Source organism: Rosa chinensis, chromosome 4 (genome assembly GCF_002994745.2).
Source record: "Rosa chinensis cultivar Old Blush chromosome 4, RchiOBHm-V2, whole genome shotgun sequence".
NCBI lineage: Eukaryota > Viridiplantae > Streptophyta > Magnoliopsida > Rosales > Rosaceae > Rosa > Rosa chinensis.
In genome coordinates this window covers 39,351,295-39,373,617 of record NC_037091.1, presented here as the reverse complement: position 1 = coordinate 39,373,617, position 22,323 = coordinate 39,351,295, and the positions used below count along the sequence as shown (strand labels likewise).

At 38.4% G+C, this 22,323-nt stretch overlaps 1 protein-coding gene across 4 annotated transcripts; it reads right to left on the bottom strand.

Moving 5' to 3' along the window:
- Nucleotides 1–191: 191 nt before the first annotated feature.
- Nucleotides 192–12,968, bottom strand: LOC121052952. 4 transcript variants are annotated; one of them, XM_040519144.1, is made up of 4 exons: nt 12,731–12,968; nt 2,834–2,950; nt 930–2,720; nt 192–609 (listed from the first exon to the last, which is right to left on the bottom strand). In XM_040519144.1, the coding sequence occupies exons 3-4, from the start codon at nt 1,933–1,935 to the stop codon at nt 485–487; spliced, it is 1,131 nt and encodes a 376-aa protein (XP_040375078.1). In that variant the 5' UTR covers nt 1,936–2,720; nt 2,834–2,950; nt 12,731–12,968; the 3' UTR covers nt 192–484. The 4 variants fall into 4 exon arrangements, with proteins under 4 accessions (XP_040375078.1, XP_040375076.1, XP_040375075.1 ...); XM_040519142.1 differs by adding an exon at nt 6,666–6,793 and having other exon boundaries at nt 517–2,720; nt 12,746–12,968; XM_040519141.1 differs by having other exon boundaries at nt 517–2,720.
- Between the last annotated feature and the right edge of the window lie 9,355 nt (nt 12,969–22,323).

The window sequence follows — 22,323 nt, the reverse complement described above, 5'->3', positions numbered from 1 at the left end:
TTTTGTGGGCAAGTTGTTTGGTGGGCAATGCCTTGTGCCTGGAGATAATCTTGAAACTCATGACTCATGTACTCCCCCCCCCCCATTATCTGAACGAAAGACCTTAATTTGACCATTATATTGAGTTTGAATCATGGCTTGAAAGGCTTGGAAAGCTGAGAAGACAGCAGATTTAGACTTAAGTAAAACCACCCAGGAAACTCGAGTACAATCATCAATAAATAAAATAAACCAACACATGCCAATAGGAGTAAGATCACGGGAAGGTCCCCAAACATTTGAATGAATCAACTCAAAAGGGATAGTACTTTTATTGGAAATACTTAAAGGATAACTGACACGATGGCTCTTGGCCAAGACACAAGTTTCACATCTAAGAGAAGAATCATTAATGCCCAAAAACAAAGAAGGCATAGACTTTTTCATATTACTAAATGAAGGATGTCCTAAGCGACGATGCCATAACCACAACTCACTCAACTGCTCAGAACTCGAAATCAAAGCGATTGGGGCCATCTTCCCTGGTTTCTTCCCTGCATACATCTGGTCCAAATGGAACAACCTCCCCCTCAGATCTCCCCGACCAATAGTCTCCCTGGTAAGAAGATCCTGAAACACAACATACATAGGAAAAAAGGTCATAGAGCACTTAGCTTAAGCATTTAATTGTGGTACAGATATCAAGTGGTGAGATAAAGCAGGAACATATAAGACATTATGGAGCTCTAATGTAGGTGTAAGTCTAACTGAACCAGTTCCTAACACAGGAAAGGCTTCACCATTTGCATTGGTAACTTTAGACACAGGTGGTGGTGACAAGTGGGTAAAATAGGATTTATCATAAGTCATATGGTCCGATGCCCCAGAATCAATGATCCAGGTATCTTCCCCAACAAAATCAGAAATATGTAAAGCAACACCAATCTTACCACGTCCAACCATGGATACAGAAGGATTACCGGCAGCAGTTGTGTGATCTTGCCCCTCCACACCATAGTAATCAGGATTTTGGACTAAATGAGCACGTCCTTGTTGATTAGGTGCTGGTTTTCCCCAAGATGTAGGATATCCATTTAGCTTGTGACATTTAGCTTCAATGTGCCCTAACTGTTTGCAGTAGTTGCAGAAAGGACGATTGCCAGTAGGTGATGTAAAGCTAGACTGAGGACGCAACTGTTGAGTATGTGGTGGCACATATTTAGGTGGTGTAGGATTAGACTGAATTGTGAGACTAGACAATTCAGAATGAATTGCCTTAGCACTCTCTAGTTGAGCCTCATCCTTGCGAATATAAGCAAAGGCTCCATCAAGGGAAGGAGGAGTAGCAAGCCTTAACAACTCACCTTTGGCACTAGCATGCTTGGAATCAAGTCCATTCAGAAATATATGCACCCGCAACAAATCTTTCTCCTCATTGTGCAGCTTGATATCATCAGCATTCTTCATCTTATTAGGGCGCCTCTGATCAATCTCCAACCAGATGTTCTTCAAAGCAGCAAAATAAAGGGATACATGTTGTCCATTCTGAGTCATCTTGAATGCCTTGGTGTGGAGTTCATGAATCTGAGCAAAGTCAGAATCATTGAGATACAACTCTTTCAAAGTCTTCCATATCTCAGCAGTTGTCTCACATCCAATAATCAATTGAACTACCTCATCGGTCATTGATTTGTAGAGGATGGACATCACAGACCCATTTGAGTTCTCCCACTTTCCGAACCCTAGGTCCTTCTCATCTGGTACTTCAATTGTGCCACTCACATATCCCATCTTGTCAAGCCCACACAGATGGGCAGTCATCATCTTCCTCCAAGTACGGTAATTGGTGCCATTCAACTTAGCACCACCAAAACCCCCAAAGGAGTCTTGATTCAAAGATACCTCCACCTTTTGAACAGCGACATCATCATCCTTGCCTGACCCTTGTCCTCCCATTGCAGTAACAGAGCACAGCCGAATAAAAAGATGAAATTGGGTAGGCCGAAAAAACGAACAGTAGAGGCTTGAAGAAAAAAAAAACCCTAAAACCCAAATTCTAGGTTTAAAGGTTTGAATACTCTCAATCACAAGAACACAGACAAACAAATCCTGATTACTGGATAGAAGAAAATTTAAGAGAAATTAAATTGAGAGAATTGAGAGCAATGAGAGAACAAAGAGACAAAGTCCAATACGGATCTTTGCTCTGATACCAACTTGAGAATAAGAACGTATTTGAGAGAATGATGAGATAATTTTATTCTTCACACAAGGAGGTATTTATATACTAAGGTTACATATACTAACTAGGTAAGTGCTAATTACAATTAAAGGGATAATTACATTCCTAATTGCGTACAATAAGTACATTCCTAATAGAATAAGAATATTCTAAATAGGATACATTGACTCACGCTAACATTAACTGGTATCAATATAAGTATAGGTGAGCAATTTACCTCAGTTCATATCAGCCTGTATATAGTGTTGAGCGGGATAGTGGCTCTGAGCTGTTTCTTCTTTCATATCCTAACTGGCATTTAGCCGGATGATTAATTAAGAGCTCTATATTACTCAAGTAGGAACACAAGACTTTGTCAGTTGGTGAATCATTAACACTCTCCGAGTAAAAGTCTAAAGAAATCTCAAAGATCTTACATATCTTAACCTCCTCCGATCCGTCCACCTGAATTGCCTCCCTGGTTAGTCATGATCACCACCATTGTAATAATCAAAATAACCTGAAAATTGTCCTCCACATCAGTAAGAAGTTTATCATCACGAATGTGTGAGATATATATTACAAAAATTAGCAACAAAAAGTAGATAAAATAGAATAATAAGTACTACGTACCTTCATGAATAGGACCTTCACACATGAAGTTCAGAATATGAAAAGCAAGCTCGATCGACTAATTCTTCATCATCACTCGTCATATCAAAAAACGCAAGAAGGTTTTTGCATATACTCCTGTAAAATTGTGACAAGATCACTAGAAAGATGGTCCTTGAAGTTCCTCATGATTTGGTAGTATTAAGGAAGTTGACAAATGACATTGCCAAGTCTTAAATGATCCAGGTTTTGAACATAGATAAAGCACAAACAAACCATAATCAAGCACAAAGTACTAGAATGTCACTTTCCTTATAATGACAAGTAAAACACAGGGTTGTCCCCAAATCAAGAGGGAAACAGATTATAACAACCGTTCATGAAAAGAGCAAGGCCCAAAGACAATGACTCAATAGTGGTTGCAAAAGACGAGATAAAGATGAACAGAACAGAACAGAAAACAAATAAACCAAAAAGAGTCGTACAATAAATAAATAAGATGTCAAAGGAACATGGATTTATATAACGAGATCAGCTCAGTTGATGTACATATAGAGATGCCAAAACTACCAAATTCAAAGATAATACTAACAATTTTAGTGGGGCCAACTAATTAGGTCTACCTAAATACACATTCTAGAGAATTAGATACTACTTAAAACCTAGAATATTTAGCGCATATATATAAATATATATATATATATATATATATATATATAGATATAGACACACACACACAGAGGAAGAATCTAAAGCGGACGTCCGCACTTTAGCAAAAGTGCGGACGTCAATGAAGCAACCCCGCTGAGGCCTGGACGGCGGCGCAAATCAGGCTGGATGGAGGTCGGAGGCATCCCAGATGGCTTCTGGGTAGCGATCGAGGTCATAGGAGATCAAGGTTGCAGGTTTCTGGACAGCGACCTCACCTGCAACTATGAGTTCTGGGCAGCGCTGCAACCACATCGCAGATGACTCCACATGACTGTAGACCGGTCTCATGTACCTCCCGATTGCATTCTGGATCTTCTACAATCGGATTGTAACCAAATGTAATTTTACAATCAATGAAGATAATTCTCTTATTCAAAAAAAAAAAAATATTCAAGGCTTTGAGAAAAGAAATTCAACATTTCCTATATTTGGTAGCACAAGGATGAAATCAAGTGTTATGGAGGAAGGAGAGAGATTGTTTCATCGCAGTAGTTACAAATAATAAGTTCCTGATTTATTTCCCACTGTTCCCGTGAATGGAGATCGAATTGATGGGAATTAGGGTTTTTTACTTCAACAACTCTTCGAGGACTTTTGAAATGATACCTGAACTCTCAAAGTGATCAAAATAATACCTGGACTTTATTTTTCTTATCAACATCGTACCTCTGTCCATTTTCCGTCACAGTGCCGTTAATCCAAGCACGTGTGATGCATGTGAGGCTCTAAATGATGGTAAAAAGACTAATTTGCCCTAATTATAAGGCTATATCCGACATTTTACTTATCTTTAATAAAATTTATCTATTTACCTTTAAAAAAAAAAAAAAAAAATTTTGCCACCCACCTATCATCTTCTTCCTCCCAAACTCTTTCCATAGATAGATCACATACAGAACCAAATCAAATCACGGCCCAGTGAGGAATTGGAATGTTGGCGGTGCACCAATTTTCCCAAATATTTTCAAATTTTCAATTGGTGGATATACCAATTCACCTCCCCCATTTTTTTATTCTTGTAAATTTCACAGCAATTTTTGGGAAATTTTTGCACCAATCTGATCACTTTTCGTACTGGGCTCCCTCAAAGGACATCACTGTTCAACCCCAAGTCCTTTCAAAACCCCAACAACAAAATTGACAATCTGATGGGATTACAACTAACCAGATTAGACCTTTGTTCAATCAATGCAAAACCCAAATCAACACCCAATCCAATTAATCAGATTTCATACCTCTCTTCTTTCTCTTTTCGTTATAATTCTCTCTTTTTAATCAAGCTACATTATCTCAATTGAACAATTGGAGAGGAAGAAGAAAATGTTTGTAATTGTGGAATTGTGGAGTGTCGTCATTGAACAGTGGATCTCATGCTATCGGTACTTTCGACCACGAGAGTGATGGGTTTTGGTTTTTGCAGAATTGCAGGATACCAAGGCTAAGATCATTGGAAGATGAGCGATGGAAGATGAAAACCCAATGTTTTCTGGGTGGAAGAATTAAACATAATCTATTTACGAACTCATCTTTAACATGAACTCACTCACCGATCGTACTCCGATTTCTCATTCTCTGAGTTCAAAGACTTATCCACTCTGCTCCTTCGCTCCGGCGCCACCGACCCATTAATCTTGTAAATGATGGTGGATTGATGATGGGTTTTGTGCAGAGTGGATTGATGATGGTCTTCTCCACCTTATCATACTCTGCACAAAACCATCATCAAAATCAACACCAAAACAATCTAACTGAGGGTAACAAAAGACCGAAGCTTTTAACCCAAAACGCCATCGTACCAAGCAGAGAAGCAGCATCGAGCTCGTCGCAGCCGTTCTTGCTCAGAAGGAGCAGAAAGTTTCACTTTTCTCCTTGTCTTTGCCACACGGCTGCATCTCGTGAAACAGAGCCAGCTCTTCGTCTCTGTTGTTGGCATTTCCCGAAGCTTCTTTCTATTTCAGTCTAATCAGTCCAAGCAATCAATCAACACAGAGGTAGGAGAAGAGGGCTCTTCTTAATTATTCGGTGAGCCAGAATTTCAGAAGGCCGGTAAGCTAATTTCACACCGGAACCACCTCGATCCTCACTGCTTTGCTGATTCTGCTCTTCCCCGCCACCGTGAAAGGACTTGACCCTCGAACTCGCAGCGGAGATGGCGACCTCAGGTTTGGGTTGGCGACGGCCCTTGGACTCAGCCCCCATAGCAGCTTCGACTTCTGTCTTTCAGTTTTTTTTTTTAAGTGTATTAAGACTATTTTGCCCTTGAAAATCAAGTCACATGCGCGGCATTTGCTTTATTTTAACGGCATTGTGACGGAAAATAGACAGAGGTACGACGTTGATAAGAAAAATAGAGTCCAGGTATCACTTTGATCACTTTGAGAGTTCAGGTATCATTTCAAAAGTCCTCGAAGAATTCAGACACTGTTGAAGTAAAAACCCTGGGAATTATAATTTCTTATGCTTAGCGAAAAACAAACATATCTCCTTTCAAATGAATCAAATGAGGTATGATTGTGGTTGTAACTAGGCTTACCGGCAATTGTGTACGTCAAATGCAAGCAGAACTAATAAGGGTTTTCTTAAGCTATCAGAATTGTAAACTCTAGACTGGAGAGGCTACTTGGATTCTACTGTAATTTTACTTTCTAGCTTCATTTCACTCTTTTCTGAAGCTATTAGCTTGAATGGTCTGAGACTAATGCACTAAGCTGCTGCTTCGTCAATATCAAATCAAAATCTCGTGCAATGAGCCAGTGGCCAAACTCTTATACATTCCTTTAGTTCCAAAAGAGTGATTCTATACGATGACCGAAATTCTGGACTGTTTATTCATATTTGTACTAGTTTTCACATCGCTTAATTAGCTATTAATCATTTTTTAGACTGTTTTGTTCACACGTATATACATGGAAATTAGGTCAAGACAAATATACATGGAAATTAGGTCAAGACAAAGGAAAAAAATGTACGATCGAACAAGGCGATGATGATATTGGTTTCATATGAAAAAGTCTACAGGCAACTCATGCTCATGTAGACTAGGCTGTAACTTATATCTTAAGAACAATCATAATCATTAAGAACACTAATACAATAGGCATGCTTGAAAACAGATTATTACAAAAGGAACCAAGATACATACCTGAAGCAGTAAAAGCATCAAACGCCATTGTGCAAGTCCAGTCTTCTGCAAAGCTCTATGTTCGAGAATACTCACTATGGGGCTGAGATTCCTTAGTACTCGTGTTAAGAGGATGCAGGGACCTTAGACTTATATAGAGGTTGATTATTAGGATTCATCCCATAATAGCAATCCTAATACTAAAGCAATTAGGTCCTCTATACTTTGTATCAATGTAATCACTTCTCATAGAAGTAAACTAAGTTTCCCAATACGATAAGGATCACAGATATAAAATCCTTATAGTTTCAGGGATAGAATCTTTAATGCAATCTTGATCACTTCATCCATAAGTAACCATATGCAATTGTTGAAATCATAACGTGAATAATGTAAGTCCAATCTTACATTCTCCCACTTGGACTACATTAATCACTCAACTGCATACAATTAGAACAATGAAGTAATCACTGAAGTGTGCACATGAAATTGCATAGAATCCAAAAACTTAGTTCAAGCTCTGTCAAGTTGCAGCAGCCAGAATAAAGCTGAGGAAAAGAGTACGCTTACAAAAACATATCACTCCAAAACTACCAAACCAGAACTGCAGCTTACAGGAGCTCGATTGATACAATGAAAGTAGAATAAAACTCATACATATACTGTGTATATCTGTCCCTACTTAATGCATATGTATATGGTCCAAACTGAAGGATTTCGACTATCAAAATCATAAGCACAACTTTATAATGGTATGGATCATAACCTGATGTGCTTACATCTAAAGACCAAACTGAAATGTTGATATAATCAACTAGATCCATCCATCACAAAAATCAAATAGCTATTTGCAAGATTCCAATCAACACAGATATAACACAAAAATAAAATAACATAGCTGCAGCAAATTATTTCTGTAATGAATACCATGGAATGACTTGAACTGAAACAACAATGATTCATAAATCTCAAGTTTCAGAAAAGACAATACTAAAAGAAAATAAGTTGGAACCACTACATGAAAAAACAAAAAAACTGAAAACTGAAGATAAAACTCATACAAGAAAACTTAATGCTCCCACTGATCCTAGGCGTCTAAAGTTGGAAGAATTCCCATATCAGCTACATGTTTCTGAAAAGCTGCTACTGTTAATGCCTTGGTGAATGGATCAGCTAACTGTGAAAGTGTATCCACTTGAACTACTTTAATTTCCCTTTGCTTCACCCTCTGTCTAACACTATAGAACTTCAAATCTATGGGTTTAGAATTATTGGATCTTTTGTTATTCTTTGTGAAACACACAGTTGCAGAGTTATCACAATACACTCTCATAGGTCTGGTATTAACATAATCTACTAGCTTAGTTTGCATTAGAAAGTTTCTAAGCCACAGTCCTTGACACACACCGTCATAAACAGCTATAAATTCTGCTTGCATAGTAGAAGTAGCTATCAAGGTTTGCTTAACACTTCTCCAAGCTATCGCACCTCCAGCCATCATATATACATATCCAGAAGTGGACTTCAAGGAATCTGGATATTTTCCAGCAAAGTCTGCATCAGTATACCCTACTACTTCCAGGTTCTTCACTTTCTTGTAGACCAACATGTGACTTTTGGTCCTCTGTAGATACCTCAATACCTTTTTCCCCGCAACCCAATGCTCATAACCAGGGTGTGGATTGAAATCTAGATAACAGTCCTACTGCATATGCTAAATCCGGTCTAGTACAAACTTGAGCATACATCAAACTACCAACAAGCTTAGCATAGGGTCTGTTATGCATATCTTCCTTCTCAAGTTCATTTCTAGGAGAATGCTTCTTGCTTAATCTATCTCCTTTAGAAATAGGTACCTCTTCAGGTGCACACTTTTGCATATCAAACCTAGCCAACACTCTGTTTATATAATTCTGCTGAGATAAACCCAATAAACACCTTTTCCTGTCTCTCTTGATTTCAATACCCAGTACATAAGTTGCCTCACCAAGATCTTTCATATCAAAGTTTTTAGATAGAAAAGACTTAGTCGATTTCAATAAACTTAGGTCACTGCTAGCAAGCAATATGTCATCCACGTATAAAATCAGAAAAATAAAATGCTTGCCTACTGTTTTCAGATAAACACATTCATCAACAATATTCTCAGTGAATCCGAAGGAGGCAACCACAGCATCAAACTTTTTATACCATTGCCTAGATGCTTGTTTCAGTCCATAGATAGATTTCTTCAACTTACAGACCAAGTGTTCGCTGCCAGGTTTAACAAATCCCTCAGGTTGTTTCATGTATATGGTTTCTTCTAGTTCCCCATTTAAGAAAGCTGTTTTAACATCCATTTGGTGTAATTCCATATCGAAATGAGCCACCATAGCCATAACCATCCTAAAAGAATCCTTTGTAGACACTGGAGAAAAAGTTTCAGTGTAATCGATGCCCTCTTGCTGTGTAAACCCTTTGGCCACCAATCTAGCTTTATACCTCTCTACACTGCCATCTGCATGTCTTTTAGTTTTATAAACCCACTTGCATCCTACTAGTTTATGATCTGGAACAGGTTCAACTAAATCCCAAACTGAATTGTCATACATACTTTGTATCTCAGCTTCCATAGCTTGTTTCCACTGTTTTGAAAAATTACTCTCAGCAGCAATTGTTTAAAAGTAATAGGATCATCATCTTCCCCCCAATCAAAATTGGTTTCTTGCAAATACACAACATACTCATTTGGGACAATGGTGGATTTTCTCACTCTACCAGATCTCCTAAGTGGCTAATTTTGCTCTACATTATCATTATGTGGTTGCACAACATTATCTTGAAGTGGTATGTTTACAGGTGCTTCTTGTATTGGCTCAGCATTTTCTACAGCTAGGTATGGAGATTGTAGAGTAGGCACTACAGGAATAGAAGGTAAAATTTTAACTGGATATGTGTTCTCTGCAGCAGTGATATCTTCAGTGATCTCATCAAACTCAAACTCTAAATTTTCAGGTTCCCTGTTGTAGAATACCTCATCTAAGAATTTTGCTTTATTTGTTTCGATACTTCTGGTGAAGTAATAAGGAGTATAAAATTTATACCCCTTTGATTTCTCAGGATACCCAATGAAGAAGGCACTTATTGTTTTAGGATCAAGTTTCTGAATCTGAGGATTATAAATCTTAGCCTCAGCTTTACAACCCCAAACATGAACATGATGCAAGCTTGGTTTTCTACCATACCAAAGCTCAAAAGGTGTCTTTGACACAGCTTTGCTAGGTGCTCTATTGCAAAGATAATTGGCTGTTTTATGAGCCTCACCCCAAAGATATCTTGGCAATCCAGAAGTACACATCATACTTCTGACCATGTTCAACAAAGTCCTATTCTTCCTCTCTGCTACACCATTCTGTTCTGGAGTTCCTGGTGTAGTATATTGTGCTTTAATACCATACTGCTCAAGGTATAAAGCAAATGGACCCTTACACTGTCCAGCCTCAGTGTATTTTCCGTAGAATTCTCCTCCCCTATCAGACCTGACCACTTTTATTTTCTTTCCTAACTGTTTTTCCACTTCTGCATGAAAGACTTTAAAGGTTTCGACAGCTTAGGATTTTTCAGAAATTAGGTATATATGACAAAACCTAGAAAAATCATCGATAAAGGTGATGAAGTAAGAATTTCCACAAATCGTTTTATGTTTAAATGGGCCACAAATGTCAGTGTGAATTAGTTCTAAGAGCCCTAAACTTCTGGTGGAATTTTTCTTCCTAGAGTTAGTCATTTTTCCTTTTATGCATTCTACGCAGTCACCTAAATCTTCAAAATTTAGTTCAGGTAGGATATTTTGTTTAACTAGAATCTGCAGTCTTTCTTTTGATATGTGACCTAATCTCCTGTGCCAAAGGGCTGCAGATTTCTCATTTAAATTGTGTCTTTTAACACCAGTAATGGAATTAAACGTTGATGTGCCATTCACTTTGTTTTCAATAGATAAAATCTCTTTAGGAACTGAACAATGTAACTGTAAGTAATCATTTACAATGGCACCAGAAGCAATATGAAAAGAATTTTTAGAAATCTTTATTCCATTACTATCAATAAGAAAGCTACAACCAAGTTTAACCAAAAGGGAGACACTTATCAAATTCCTTCTCATGGAAGGTACAAAATAGACATTGTCTAAAACAATAAAATTTCCAGATCCTAAATCTAGTCTAACAGATCCTATTGCCTTCACTGCTACCCTTGATCCATTGCCAACACAAATGTTTTGTTCCTCACTTCTGGGATTTCTCTTCCTTATGTATCCCTGCAATGAAGTAGTTATGTGAATAGGCGACCCTAAGTCAATCCACCAACTACTAGAGTTGTTTTGAACTAAATTAATTTCTATAGAAAAACTGGGAATTAAGTTAGAATTACCTTTTTTATTCAACCAAGCTTTGAAACCAGTACAGTCTTTCTTAAGGTGGCTGGGTTTTCTGCAGAAGTAGCATTTTGTCTGATAAGGTTTGTGAATTTTAGACTCAGAGGCTGGAGCTAGGGCTTGTTTCGAGTTAAATTTCTTCCCCTTCTGGTTGTTTCCTTTCCACTTAGGTTTCCCCACAAGATTTACTGTCTTCTCACCCTTTTCTTTCTTAATTCTATCATCCACTTGTACGCAAATTGAAATCAACTCATTGATGTTCCATTTGTCTTTCTGTGCTAAGTAGGTGGTGTTGAGATGTTCAAAACTAGGTGGCAGAGAATTCAGAACATGGTGGATAATCATCTCATCAGAAACAGGATTCTTCAAGGCTTTTAGTTTAGCTGCATAGTCTACAAACTTCAGAATGTGTTCCCTAATTTTCCCTGAACCGGTGTACTTAGTGTTCATTAATTTCCCCAGCAAATTTGCAGTTTGAGCCTTGTCACTCTCTGTGAATTTTTCACCAATGGAAGCTAGAAAGTCTGTGGCCAACTCCTTCTCTTCAATGCTACCACTAATGGCATCTGACATGGTTCTCTTCATTATGTTTTTACAAACTCTATTCAGCCTATGCCACTTATCAAAGTATTTCGGTCATCACTGGTGCTAGCTATAGAGAGAGCTGCTGAAGGTTCCTTATACATAGGCATATCTAGATGGTGAATGCTCAAATAGATCTCTATGTCTGCTTTCCACTTTTTGTAGTTTGATCCTGTGAGGGGCTCAATGTTGATGAAGCTATAAGGGAGTGAACCTAACGAAGCATTGAAGTTTTGTATAAGTTTTATGAAAAAGTATAAATACAAAAGTGTTGAATTAAATTTTGTTTTTGCTCAGGCTAAGTGTTTTCTGTTTTATTCATAAGCTTTCAATCATTCCAACAATCACAGAAAACATACATGAAGCAATAAGCATTCTGAGAAAAACTATAATCAACAATCATCAATGCAATAAAAGAAAACTGTAAAATTGCATTAATCCCCATTTTAGATTTTTGCTAAATGTTCCATGCCAAGCATCACATGAGAGCAGAAGACAATGGCACAACTGAATCACAAGGCCAAAATAAATAAAACATGGTATACTTAGATCAATCATCACCTAAAATGGCAGAAGAAGAAATCTATGTATCTGAATGCGTTTTATTCAATTTGCAATGTGCTATCTCTGTGTCTTAAGAACATGTAAAGAGGAGGCCTTCTATGGAAGCTATAGTCATGTCCCTAAAACACAGAGTACAAGATTTGGTTTATGCATACTGCATTGGCTTACCGAGATTACTAAGGATGAAGTGCTATGACACCATCTTCCTTAATACCCCAATAAGTCATAAACCGAAAATTACCAGTTGATATTATAAGATTTCTTAATCTCATTCAGCCATTTAATCAACTAGCTGCCTACATATTGCAAACATCATTAATTCATAGGAAGAAAACTGGAGTTGATATTTACCGAAAGTACCAATCAATTGCTAATTCTGCATCTAAACGTATAGGCATACTCAGACGATATTTATTGAAATTGTAAAGCAATTTTCACAATTGTCCATAGAATGGAGTATCATCCAGATATGCAACATAGATACAAAATCAACAATTTATCATGAAATTCAAGTTCTGAGAATGTGTACCAAAGCAGAACTCACTATTTGCTGCATAATCTTATAAGCGGAAGCAAGAACATTATGCAGCCCTCTAGCCGAGACCATCCGAACCCAAAACTCAGAGCCATTTAACGTCGTATGCCCAGAATCAGAGAACTCCAAAATTGGGATTTTGATGAACGCCAAGGTGCATACCCAGCAAAAACAAAATGACCGTTGTTGTAAAACATCGGTCAGATTACTTTTGTTCTATTATTTGGATTAACAGGCCAAGTATGGGCCTTGAGTTCTTTTGCATGAGTTGGGCCCGAATAACCAAAGACAAAATTTTTTATTTTTTTTTGTTAACACAATAGGAAAACGTTTTCTAAAACATGTTCTGTAAACCATAGCAAGCATACAAGGTTTGTTTTGAAGAGGTTCATAACATCATGAAACCTGGCTCTGATACCACATGTAACTTATATCTTAAGAACAATCATAATCATTAAGAACACTAATACAATAGGCATGCTTGAAAACAGATTATTACAAAAGGAACCAAGATACATACCTGAAGCAGTAAAAGCATTAAACGCCATTGTGCAAGTCCAGTCTTCTGCAAAGCTCTATGTTCAAGAATACTCACAATGGGGCTGAGATTCCTTAGTACTCGTGTTAAGAGGATGCAGGGACCTTAGACTTATATAGAGGTTGATTATTAGGATTCATCGCATAATAGCAATCCTAATACTAAAGCAATTAGGTCCTCTATACTTTGTATCAATGTAATCACTTCTCATAGAAGTAAACTAAGTTTCCCAATATGATAAGGATCACAGATATAAAATCCTTATAGTTTCAGGGATAGAATCTTTAATGCAATCTTGATCACTTCATCCATAAGTAACCATATGCAATTGTTGAAATCATAACGTGAATAATGTAAGTCCAATCTTACATAGGCCACTAGCAAATTAATATGACATACATAATTCGTCACTCCAAAGTCCAGCCATATACAAAAGAACCCAATTATTAATACCATTCACCTGAATCAGACAAGTTCAGCATCAAACTCATCATCACCTGCCTCAAAAGCAAGAGGCGCAACATTCTGAATGTAATCACATATAAATCAGAAGTATAAAACGCCTTAACAGGTTTCTAACAACTTTATCACTAGAACCGTCACACATGAAAGTAGTGATATGAGAGGCAAGCTCTGTGTTAGTATATATGTATTGGCATATATCATGTATTGGCATTCCTCACTTTAACAAAACACTACTCATTAAGAAGCCCAAGTCATGTGTTTATTCATTAAGCCAAAGTGTGATGAGGTCAAATCCCAAGACAATAATTGTTTAATTACAATTTAGGGGGCTGCCTTGCTGTAGAAGACCAAGACCAAGTTTGAAGATTAGTTCAATTGTAACTTGCTACCTCATCTCAGTTTGCTGCCTTGCTAGCGTGCTTCACAATCCCATCTTTGCTTCCTGTGTTGTCCAAGATCAAGATCAAGCTTCAATCTTGAAGATCAAAAGAAGACCCCTCTTCATCATGGCTTAGGTACGCTCATACATGGCATCTCTTTCACAGAGTCAATGGTTTTTCATGGGTTCCCTTCTTGTGTCAGCTTTGATTAAGGAATTTACGAGTTGGCTTCTAAATTTGGTTTTCCAAATTGAATTTTGGGGAATGGGTTTTCATCTACAATACAAAATTAAGGGCATGGCTTTACCTACTCCAATTGAGCATAATGGGTCTTTGAGTGAACTGTCCTTCCTCCTCTTCCTATATATATGGGTACTCTGTTCATTCTCGGTGATTGAAAATACTTTTGTTTTTTCAGTCCCTTTGTTTATCAAGAGTTTATCTCTTTGGTTTTCTGCTTTTCAAAGTGTCTTTTTCCATGTTGAAAACAATTTGAAAAACACAAAACCATTCATGCATATTCATCTCTTGCATCCCATGAGGTCAATTGGGTATTGCAAACTTCAAAGGTAAAATCTTCAAGAAGGACTTGCTGTGTTCATAGCTTGTGTCTTAGTAAGATTTCTGAGTTGTTCACTTGTGTAAACAATTAGCAAGATCTGAGTACAAATAGTCTAGTGAGTGAGTCTAGAAAGGTTGTTGCGATCAGTGTAACCTTTGTGTTGTAATCTTGTGATTTGGTTTCATTAGTGATTTGGTTTTGGTCTTTCAAGAGTAAAGGCCACGCAAATGTTTTCCCTTGATAGGGTTTTACTGCGTCAACAAAACATGTGTTCTTTATTGCTTTAGTTGGTTTGGTTGATTGTTCAATACATTCTGTTCAATATCAGCACTCAGGATTGATCACCCAGTTGCAATCCCTGATAAAGTTTTTGAATGAAAAAATTGGTTGTGAGCCTATTCACCCCACTCTAGGCTCCTTCTAGGATCTACACGTTGATAGTTGTTCATCACTCATTAAAACCTCCGCAATCCCTGACATCCAAAACCACGAGGTCTGTGCATCCTCGTAGAATTATAACTAGATCATCGCGACGGATTGTAGTCTTCCTCATGGTTAAGTACTTAAAAGTACTCCTGAAATTGACAATTCCGTCCATGTCAGGACTGTTAACTGATGTGTCGAACATACGCAAAGCACGAAAATTCTTGCAGTGAAAGCTTATATGTTCAAGGATTTTGACAAGATTATAGGTAGCTCTCAAACACAACTCCTCCAATTTCGTTTTCACCTACAGATGAGCTCCGGAAACAAGTTTGAATTCTCTCACAAAATTTCTTCTGCCAAAGATAGAGACATCATGCCAAGACACCTATAAATAAAAGTAAAATAGTGATCAGTTTTGAGGTATGTACGTACAAAAGAAAAATGTGGTTCAAATGTTCAATAATTCTGAGAGGACTTACTCATCTGTGGAAAATTTCAATGCTTCTTCTGTACACCATCCAGGCAGCTTGAAAAAAAGTTATATTTCCACATCATCAATGGAAAATGGATAAGGAAAAAAGTTCTCCTACTTAGTACTTATACTATCTCCAATGGTTATGTCATTTGCCAGACGGACACACCAACAACTGCTTTTGACATGTTATTTTCCTCCAACCCTTATGTCAAATCTGACGTGGAAATAACATATTCACTTGACTGTCAAATTTGACAAAGGCAACCTCATCTGTCTTTTATTTTTTTATTGTTTCTCTCTCCTTCTCCCTCTTTGCTTCTCTTCTCTCTCTTATTCTTCCTACCCATACCAAACCTTCATATTCTTACCCAGATCTCTCCTCTCTAGAGATCGGCTTTCGATCTCTTCTCTCACAACTTCTTCTGACCTCACAGCTACACTTCTTCTCCACTGTCATCTCCTCAATCGTCTCTAGGCCTAACCGCCATCCAATTAATTAGCAACCCGGGCATGTTTCACCGCCGGCCAAGACCGAGCAATCACTGCCCGTCAATCCACTCTGTCAAAACCGCCTGCCATTCAATTCATCAGGCAACAATCTCACCTATATCACCCTATCAGTCACCCAGACTCCACCACCACCTCCAGTGCAGACACCGGCAATGATGGAGGAGGAGGAGGAAGCACTAATCTTTATGGGCATCTAATGTTTCTCGTCAAAAAACTAAAAAACAAAACCCAGAAGGCGAGGATAATTAAGGATTTAAGAAGGAGAAGTGGTGAAGGAGATGAAGAACCAGAAGGAGAAGAAGTCAAGAAAGAGGAGGAGAGAAGAAAAAGATAGAAAAAATTAAATTATTTGTAGATAAAATAATTTGAAAAAGAAATAAAATATTGATATTATTTGACACATCTGTTGGAGAAGAAGTTGAACAAAAATAACATTGCCACATCATCCTTCAAATTCAATTTTGACACACTTCAATTGACTATACCATTGGAGATGCTCTTACTATGGTTACTTGGAAGACAATTGTATATGCCTTGCACTATCAGTTTTTCATTTCACAATGCAAACACATATAAAAATGATATATGGCTTTGTCTTCTCACCTCCTCTCTTTGGCGGATGACCTGGTGCTGTCCGTGGTTTTGATTGTTTCGTTGGTGTCGCGGGGGAGGCTGGCTCTGGCTGTGGAATGGCTCCTTTGCCAGCAGGGTGGCTGAGAGGGGTGCTTTCTTGCTCTGTGGCATTGGTCGGTCATGTTGAGCGCCTTCGTGCTGGAGCGTTTTTGGAGGTGCCGACATGGGTGTTGGCACATCGCTAGGGTTCCAGCCGTCGTTCAAAGCCTGGCTATGGGCTTGGTTAGCGGTGGTTTTACTGTAAAGGCTTGCCGACGGATGGGCTTCTTGTAGCTGCTTTTGCGCTCAATGCTCAATACCTAGGCCTCTGTTCTTACGTGGAATGTTGGGCCTCCATTTTTTATTATTTTTAGGGTTTTTGTCCATTTACCCCATTTCTAGGGGTTTTTTTCCTACATACCCCATTAAGTTTTTTCGAATTCCTCATTACCCAAAACACTCTAAGGAAGTCTTCCTTAATACCCCATTAAGTTTTTTTTTTTTAGACTATTTTACCTTCACCCCTTTGTTACTTAGAGAGAGAGAAAAAAAAATGGAAGAGAGAGAAACCATAGGAGACTTCGTTGGATCCCCGTCACCAGCCGCCGGATTCCAGCCAACTTTCGCCTGAATCTGGTCACCGGTCGCCGGATTCTTGTCACTTGCCGCTACCCACCGGACTTTTCTGAAAACCTCACCGAAGGTCCACAAAGAGGTCATCAGAGATTTCATAGGTTGCCGGCCAGAAATGTTTATTGCCCCCAACAAATGTCTATTGCCCCCCCCCACCCAATAGAGGGGCAATAAAGCTCTACTGCCCTAATAGACCCCAATAGAAGTCTATTGGGCCCCCAATAGAACTTTCAATCGCCAGAATAGGAACTAATCTGCATAAAATTAAACAAATAAAATTTTGATTAAAGAAAAAAAAGCGAGCAGATTATATCAATTCAAAACATCTATTGCCTGCCAATATAACTTTTTTTTCTTTCTTTCAGTTTTCTTTCATGTTGGGCCTTCTACCTCATTTTACAAAATTTTACCTAAAAAAAAATCTTCTCTCATTTTACCCAAAAAAAAAAGTTTGATTTGGGCACCCAAAAAATGATTTGGGCACCCACGTCCTCTTCTCTTTCCGGTTGCACATTCGAGACCGACTTCTGTCTTTAGCACGAACTCGCCGCAAGCTACACGATCGATGGCGCGAACTCCGAGCTCACTACATGAACCGGAACTCCGAGCTAGCTGCACAGAGGTGATGTACCGGAACTCCAATCTCGCTGCTCGACCTCACCACCATCTTATAGGCTGTACGATCGATGGCATCAGCTGCAAGAACTCAAAGCCGTCTTTTGGGCTGCACGAAGATCTCCTGCTGCACCTTCACAACTGAGAGAGAGAGAGAGAGAGAGAGAGAGAGAGAGAGAGAGAGAGGGAGAGTTTCATATCGGAGGGGACACAGGAGGGAGAGATCGATGGTATATGGTGTAGTTTATTAATTTGGCTCAGGGTAAAATTGTGTTTTTATGTTAAATTGGATAGTTGGGAATAAAAATCTATTGTTGGGGTAAGTGGGATAATTTTGTCTCATTTTGGTGCTTTAGGTCAAGGACCCTTATTTTTATCTCATATTTTTGTTGAGCCTGGGGAAGCGCCTCAATATAGGGGTTTTTTTTTTTTTTTTTTTTTACCTCTTAGTCGACCCCACCCTCACATATGCCAGTGAGAATCGAACCCATGACTTTTACAATATTGGAATTATAATTTACCAACACATTTTTTTTAAGAACATGAGTAAACTGGGGAAGGGTCTTGACTGTATTCAGAATCTTTCCTAGTAGTGTCGTTACTTGGTTACTTGGAGCTCTACTTTAGGGTTACATTATGTTAGTTTGTTAAAAGATTTTACTTTAGGGTTTTCCATCATGGTTCATTTATGTCGTAATCCGGTTGTTCGGATGAATAATTTTTGTAATATAATTCTCATTTACATATAAAGGATTGGTACCCCTTTTGATAAAATAAATACATTAAAAAAGATTCACTTCGCAATAAAAAACGGAAAGTTTTGTTTTTTCTCATTCAATTTGCTTCCATGTCTGTTGATGATCTCTCTGCGAATATCCTCTCTTTTGCCAACTTTACCTGAAATATACATATGTAAGTTATCAATATGTTCTCTACAAAAGATTTAAATACATATTTACTAAAAAGACAATCATTTTTGTTAAACACGACAAGCGTGCCCCGCGGCCTACCATGTACTGATATTGTCTCAACTTAACCACCCAACACCCGATATCAGGTGTTGGGTTTTAATTAGAAAAGGCCTCGGTATAATTTGATAAGGGTCAATTACTTATAAGTTATATTTTATTTATCACTTTTTCAATGTGAGATCTTTCATTTCCAACACGCCCGCTCACGTGCAACCTAGCTCTAGGCCTGCACGTGAAATTAATTAATCCAATTTCACATTGAAAATTGGGACACAAGCCTCATATCGGAGACTTGGTCAATACAATCCAAAGCCTACATCAAACACTTGGTAATAATCCAATCGGAATATTCCGATGGCAATATAAGGAACCCAAATTCGGGTCGGTGACAGTTGGAGACGCAAATGGAAAATGACCCACTTTGATACCATATTAAACTGTGACAAGTGTGGCACGTGACCCACCATTGCACTGATATTGTCCCAACTTAACCATCCGATAGGTGTTGGGTTTTAATCACAAAATGTCTCGGTACAATTGGGTAAGAGCCACCTATTTATAACTTATATTTTACTTGTCACTTTTTCAATGTGGGATCTTTCATTTCCAGCAATTTTATCACAACACTTACCCCATAAAAGAGTCGCCAAATTGTACGAAAAAAATTTCAATCTCCTAAACAAAGAATTCGCTCTTTTTCTTTAGAGTAGAAACAATTTTTGTTTAGTTACTTTTGGCTTGCGTGGCCCATTGAGTAGTTTACTAGTAAAACATTAGAACTATTCTCATATGTAAGATACCTACAATTATATTTCGTTAAACCTTTTAGTTTGCATCTAATCACTTTCAAAACTAGAAATTTTGATTTAGCACTATATTTTATTTATCTATGGGATCCACACGCTAAACTCTGGATATTTTACTTTGGATGAGGGTGGGTTGGTGTGTTCTACAGATTGCTCTGAAGATTTTCCTAGTGTTTGGGCATCCTCTTTGGAAACCGGGTGAGTTTGCATAAGAATCCAAGGATTCAAAGTTGCTTCCAGATCCAAATAGGCGATTCGGGTAGCTTCGAAATTCGGATATGGTATTCAACACGGAACAAATTAGTAGGGACTTGGGCCACGTCTTTTTTGGTTTAGATGTAGGGACTTTTGTTGAAATCTCATCTGAGTAGTCTAGCATACTTATTCTACAGCATTTGTCATGATGAAATCTTTTCGAGTATGCTAGATGAACCAACTAAAACTCATTTTATATAGCTGCCAAGGTTCGCAAAACCGCTAGGCGCTAGTCAGACTGTGGATAGGGGACTAGAGCCCAGACGCCTAAGCGGTTTTGTATTGTTTTTTATTTTTATGTTATTTATACATATAAAGGAAAATTAAATAAGAGGAGGAAAAAATATATATTTAATTAAATTATTAAACTTTTGTTTAACTAAACACTTGTTTAATTGAATATTTATTTAATTAAATGAAGGAAAAAACATGGTGTGTTATTGTTAAAAACCCTAGGAGAGTTTTTTCTTTCAAACCCTAGTTAACCTAAGACGCCCTTGCCTCCTTCGTTAAACCTTCTCTACCACTTCTCCCACTTCCATGGCTTCCATCGATGTTGTTACAGCGAGTTTTGCTACCTCTCTTGCCCTCGCTGAGGGCGGCAATGCCCCTGATCTGGGAAAGATTGGTGGTTACCCTGTGCGCAGGTCCTCGCAGTCCTTCCTCCTTCGCAAACCATTGACCCGAAAGCAAATTGATCCGAAGGCTTTCAAAACCCATTTCCACCGGACTTGGATGATGGACAAGGATTTCAGGATCCAAGAAAGAGCGGGGGATCTGTTCTTATTCTCCTTCAAATCTGTTCGAGATTGTAACAAAGTACTCTGGGGAGGGGTCTGGTGCTTTGATAGAGCCCCCGTGTGTTTTGTAAAGTATGATGGAGTCAAACCTTTGCACGAAATTCAGTTCAAGTATCTCTGAATATGGGTTAGGGTTTTTGGTATATCCCACCCCTATATGAAGAGCCTGAGAATCTCACCCTGATTGGGAACCTCCTAGGGGGTTTCTTGGATTATGATAAGAAGGAGTTCAAGAAAGGTTTGATTAGGGTTTTGTTTACTTATGATATTTCTAAACCGATCTTGCTTGAACGTAAAGTTTTTCTGGATGTTGGTGTTGAACCTATTCTTCAGTTTCAGTTCGAACATCTGAAAGGGAGATGTTCTCAGTGTCGACTCATCACCCATGCCGGAATTTCTTATGTGGAGCCAAATCTGGCAAACCTTACGCCTAGGGTTTTGCATTTTCTTGGACCATCGACTTCTGAGGGTTCTTTCTCCTTCTCGGCTAAGGATAAGAATGATATTTTCACTGCCTCCTCTTCCATTCCTTTGAAGAGGAAACCAGTCATACGTCAAATGAAGAAGCCAAATCCTCCTCCTGCTTCTCCTATGGGTTCTGTACCTGCAGTGGATATTGTTGTGGCTGATGCTCCTTTGGAGCATGAATTGGAGAATGATCGAATCTCAGTCCTGGAATCTACCATTGAGTCTTATGAATTGGATGGCTCTACAGGTATGCAACTACAGCAAGAAGCGGGCCTGTTTTCCAAGAAGCGGAACGGCACTGGTGTTTGTAACTTTTCCCCCAAGAAATTTAAAACCATCTTGGGTGGTAAGATTCCTACCTTGCAGGCTGATGCATTGGGATTGATCGAAGATGATAATGATGTTGCTTTGGTCAGGCTAAAGCAGAAGACTGGCAGGCCTCTTGGTAGTAAGAATAAGAACCAGCATTCTACCAAGAAGACTAGTGCCGGTCCTCTGAAGCTCACCTATCCTGCAACTACTGGTTCTGCTCCCAGCCCTAGTGGCAAAGGCAAAGGAAAACTTTGATTTCCTGGTTTTTCCTTGCCTAATACTAGAAGTCGAGTCTTCTACTACTTTCATCTTAGTTATCTAGTTGTACACCAATTGAGGTCTCCAGGTGACTAAGTTACTGCTTCATGAGATGTTGGTAGGGAGGATTTTGTTCTTGTTGTTAGGCTCAATAAGTGAGTGAATGTGTTACTAATGAGGGTACCTGTCTTTTGTTAGTTAGCTTATACCATTTCTGATTCTAGTATGAGACAACATCGGATGTACGTACGTGTCTTCTGGCCAATGATAAGTTTAATATGAAATTATTCATTTCTTAAAAAAAAAAAATTAAATGAAGGAAACATAGAAGCAGTATTCAATTATGCAGCCACTTGCCCATCTATGATCTATCCCTTCTCTCTCTCGACAAATAGCAGCCACACTTTTTTTTATTTTCCATTCTTCATTTGTGTTTATCTGATCCTTTCTTCTTCTCTTGCGCAAAACCAAGCACCCTCCACATTCTCTCTCGTCTCTCTC

Coding starts and splice junctions, on each gene's coding strand:
- LOC121052952 (XM_040519141.1), bottom strand. CDS start 1,935: ATGGGAGGACAAGGGTCAGGCAAGGATGATGATGTCGCTGTTCAAAAG.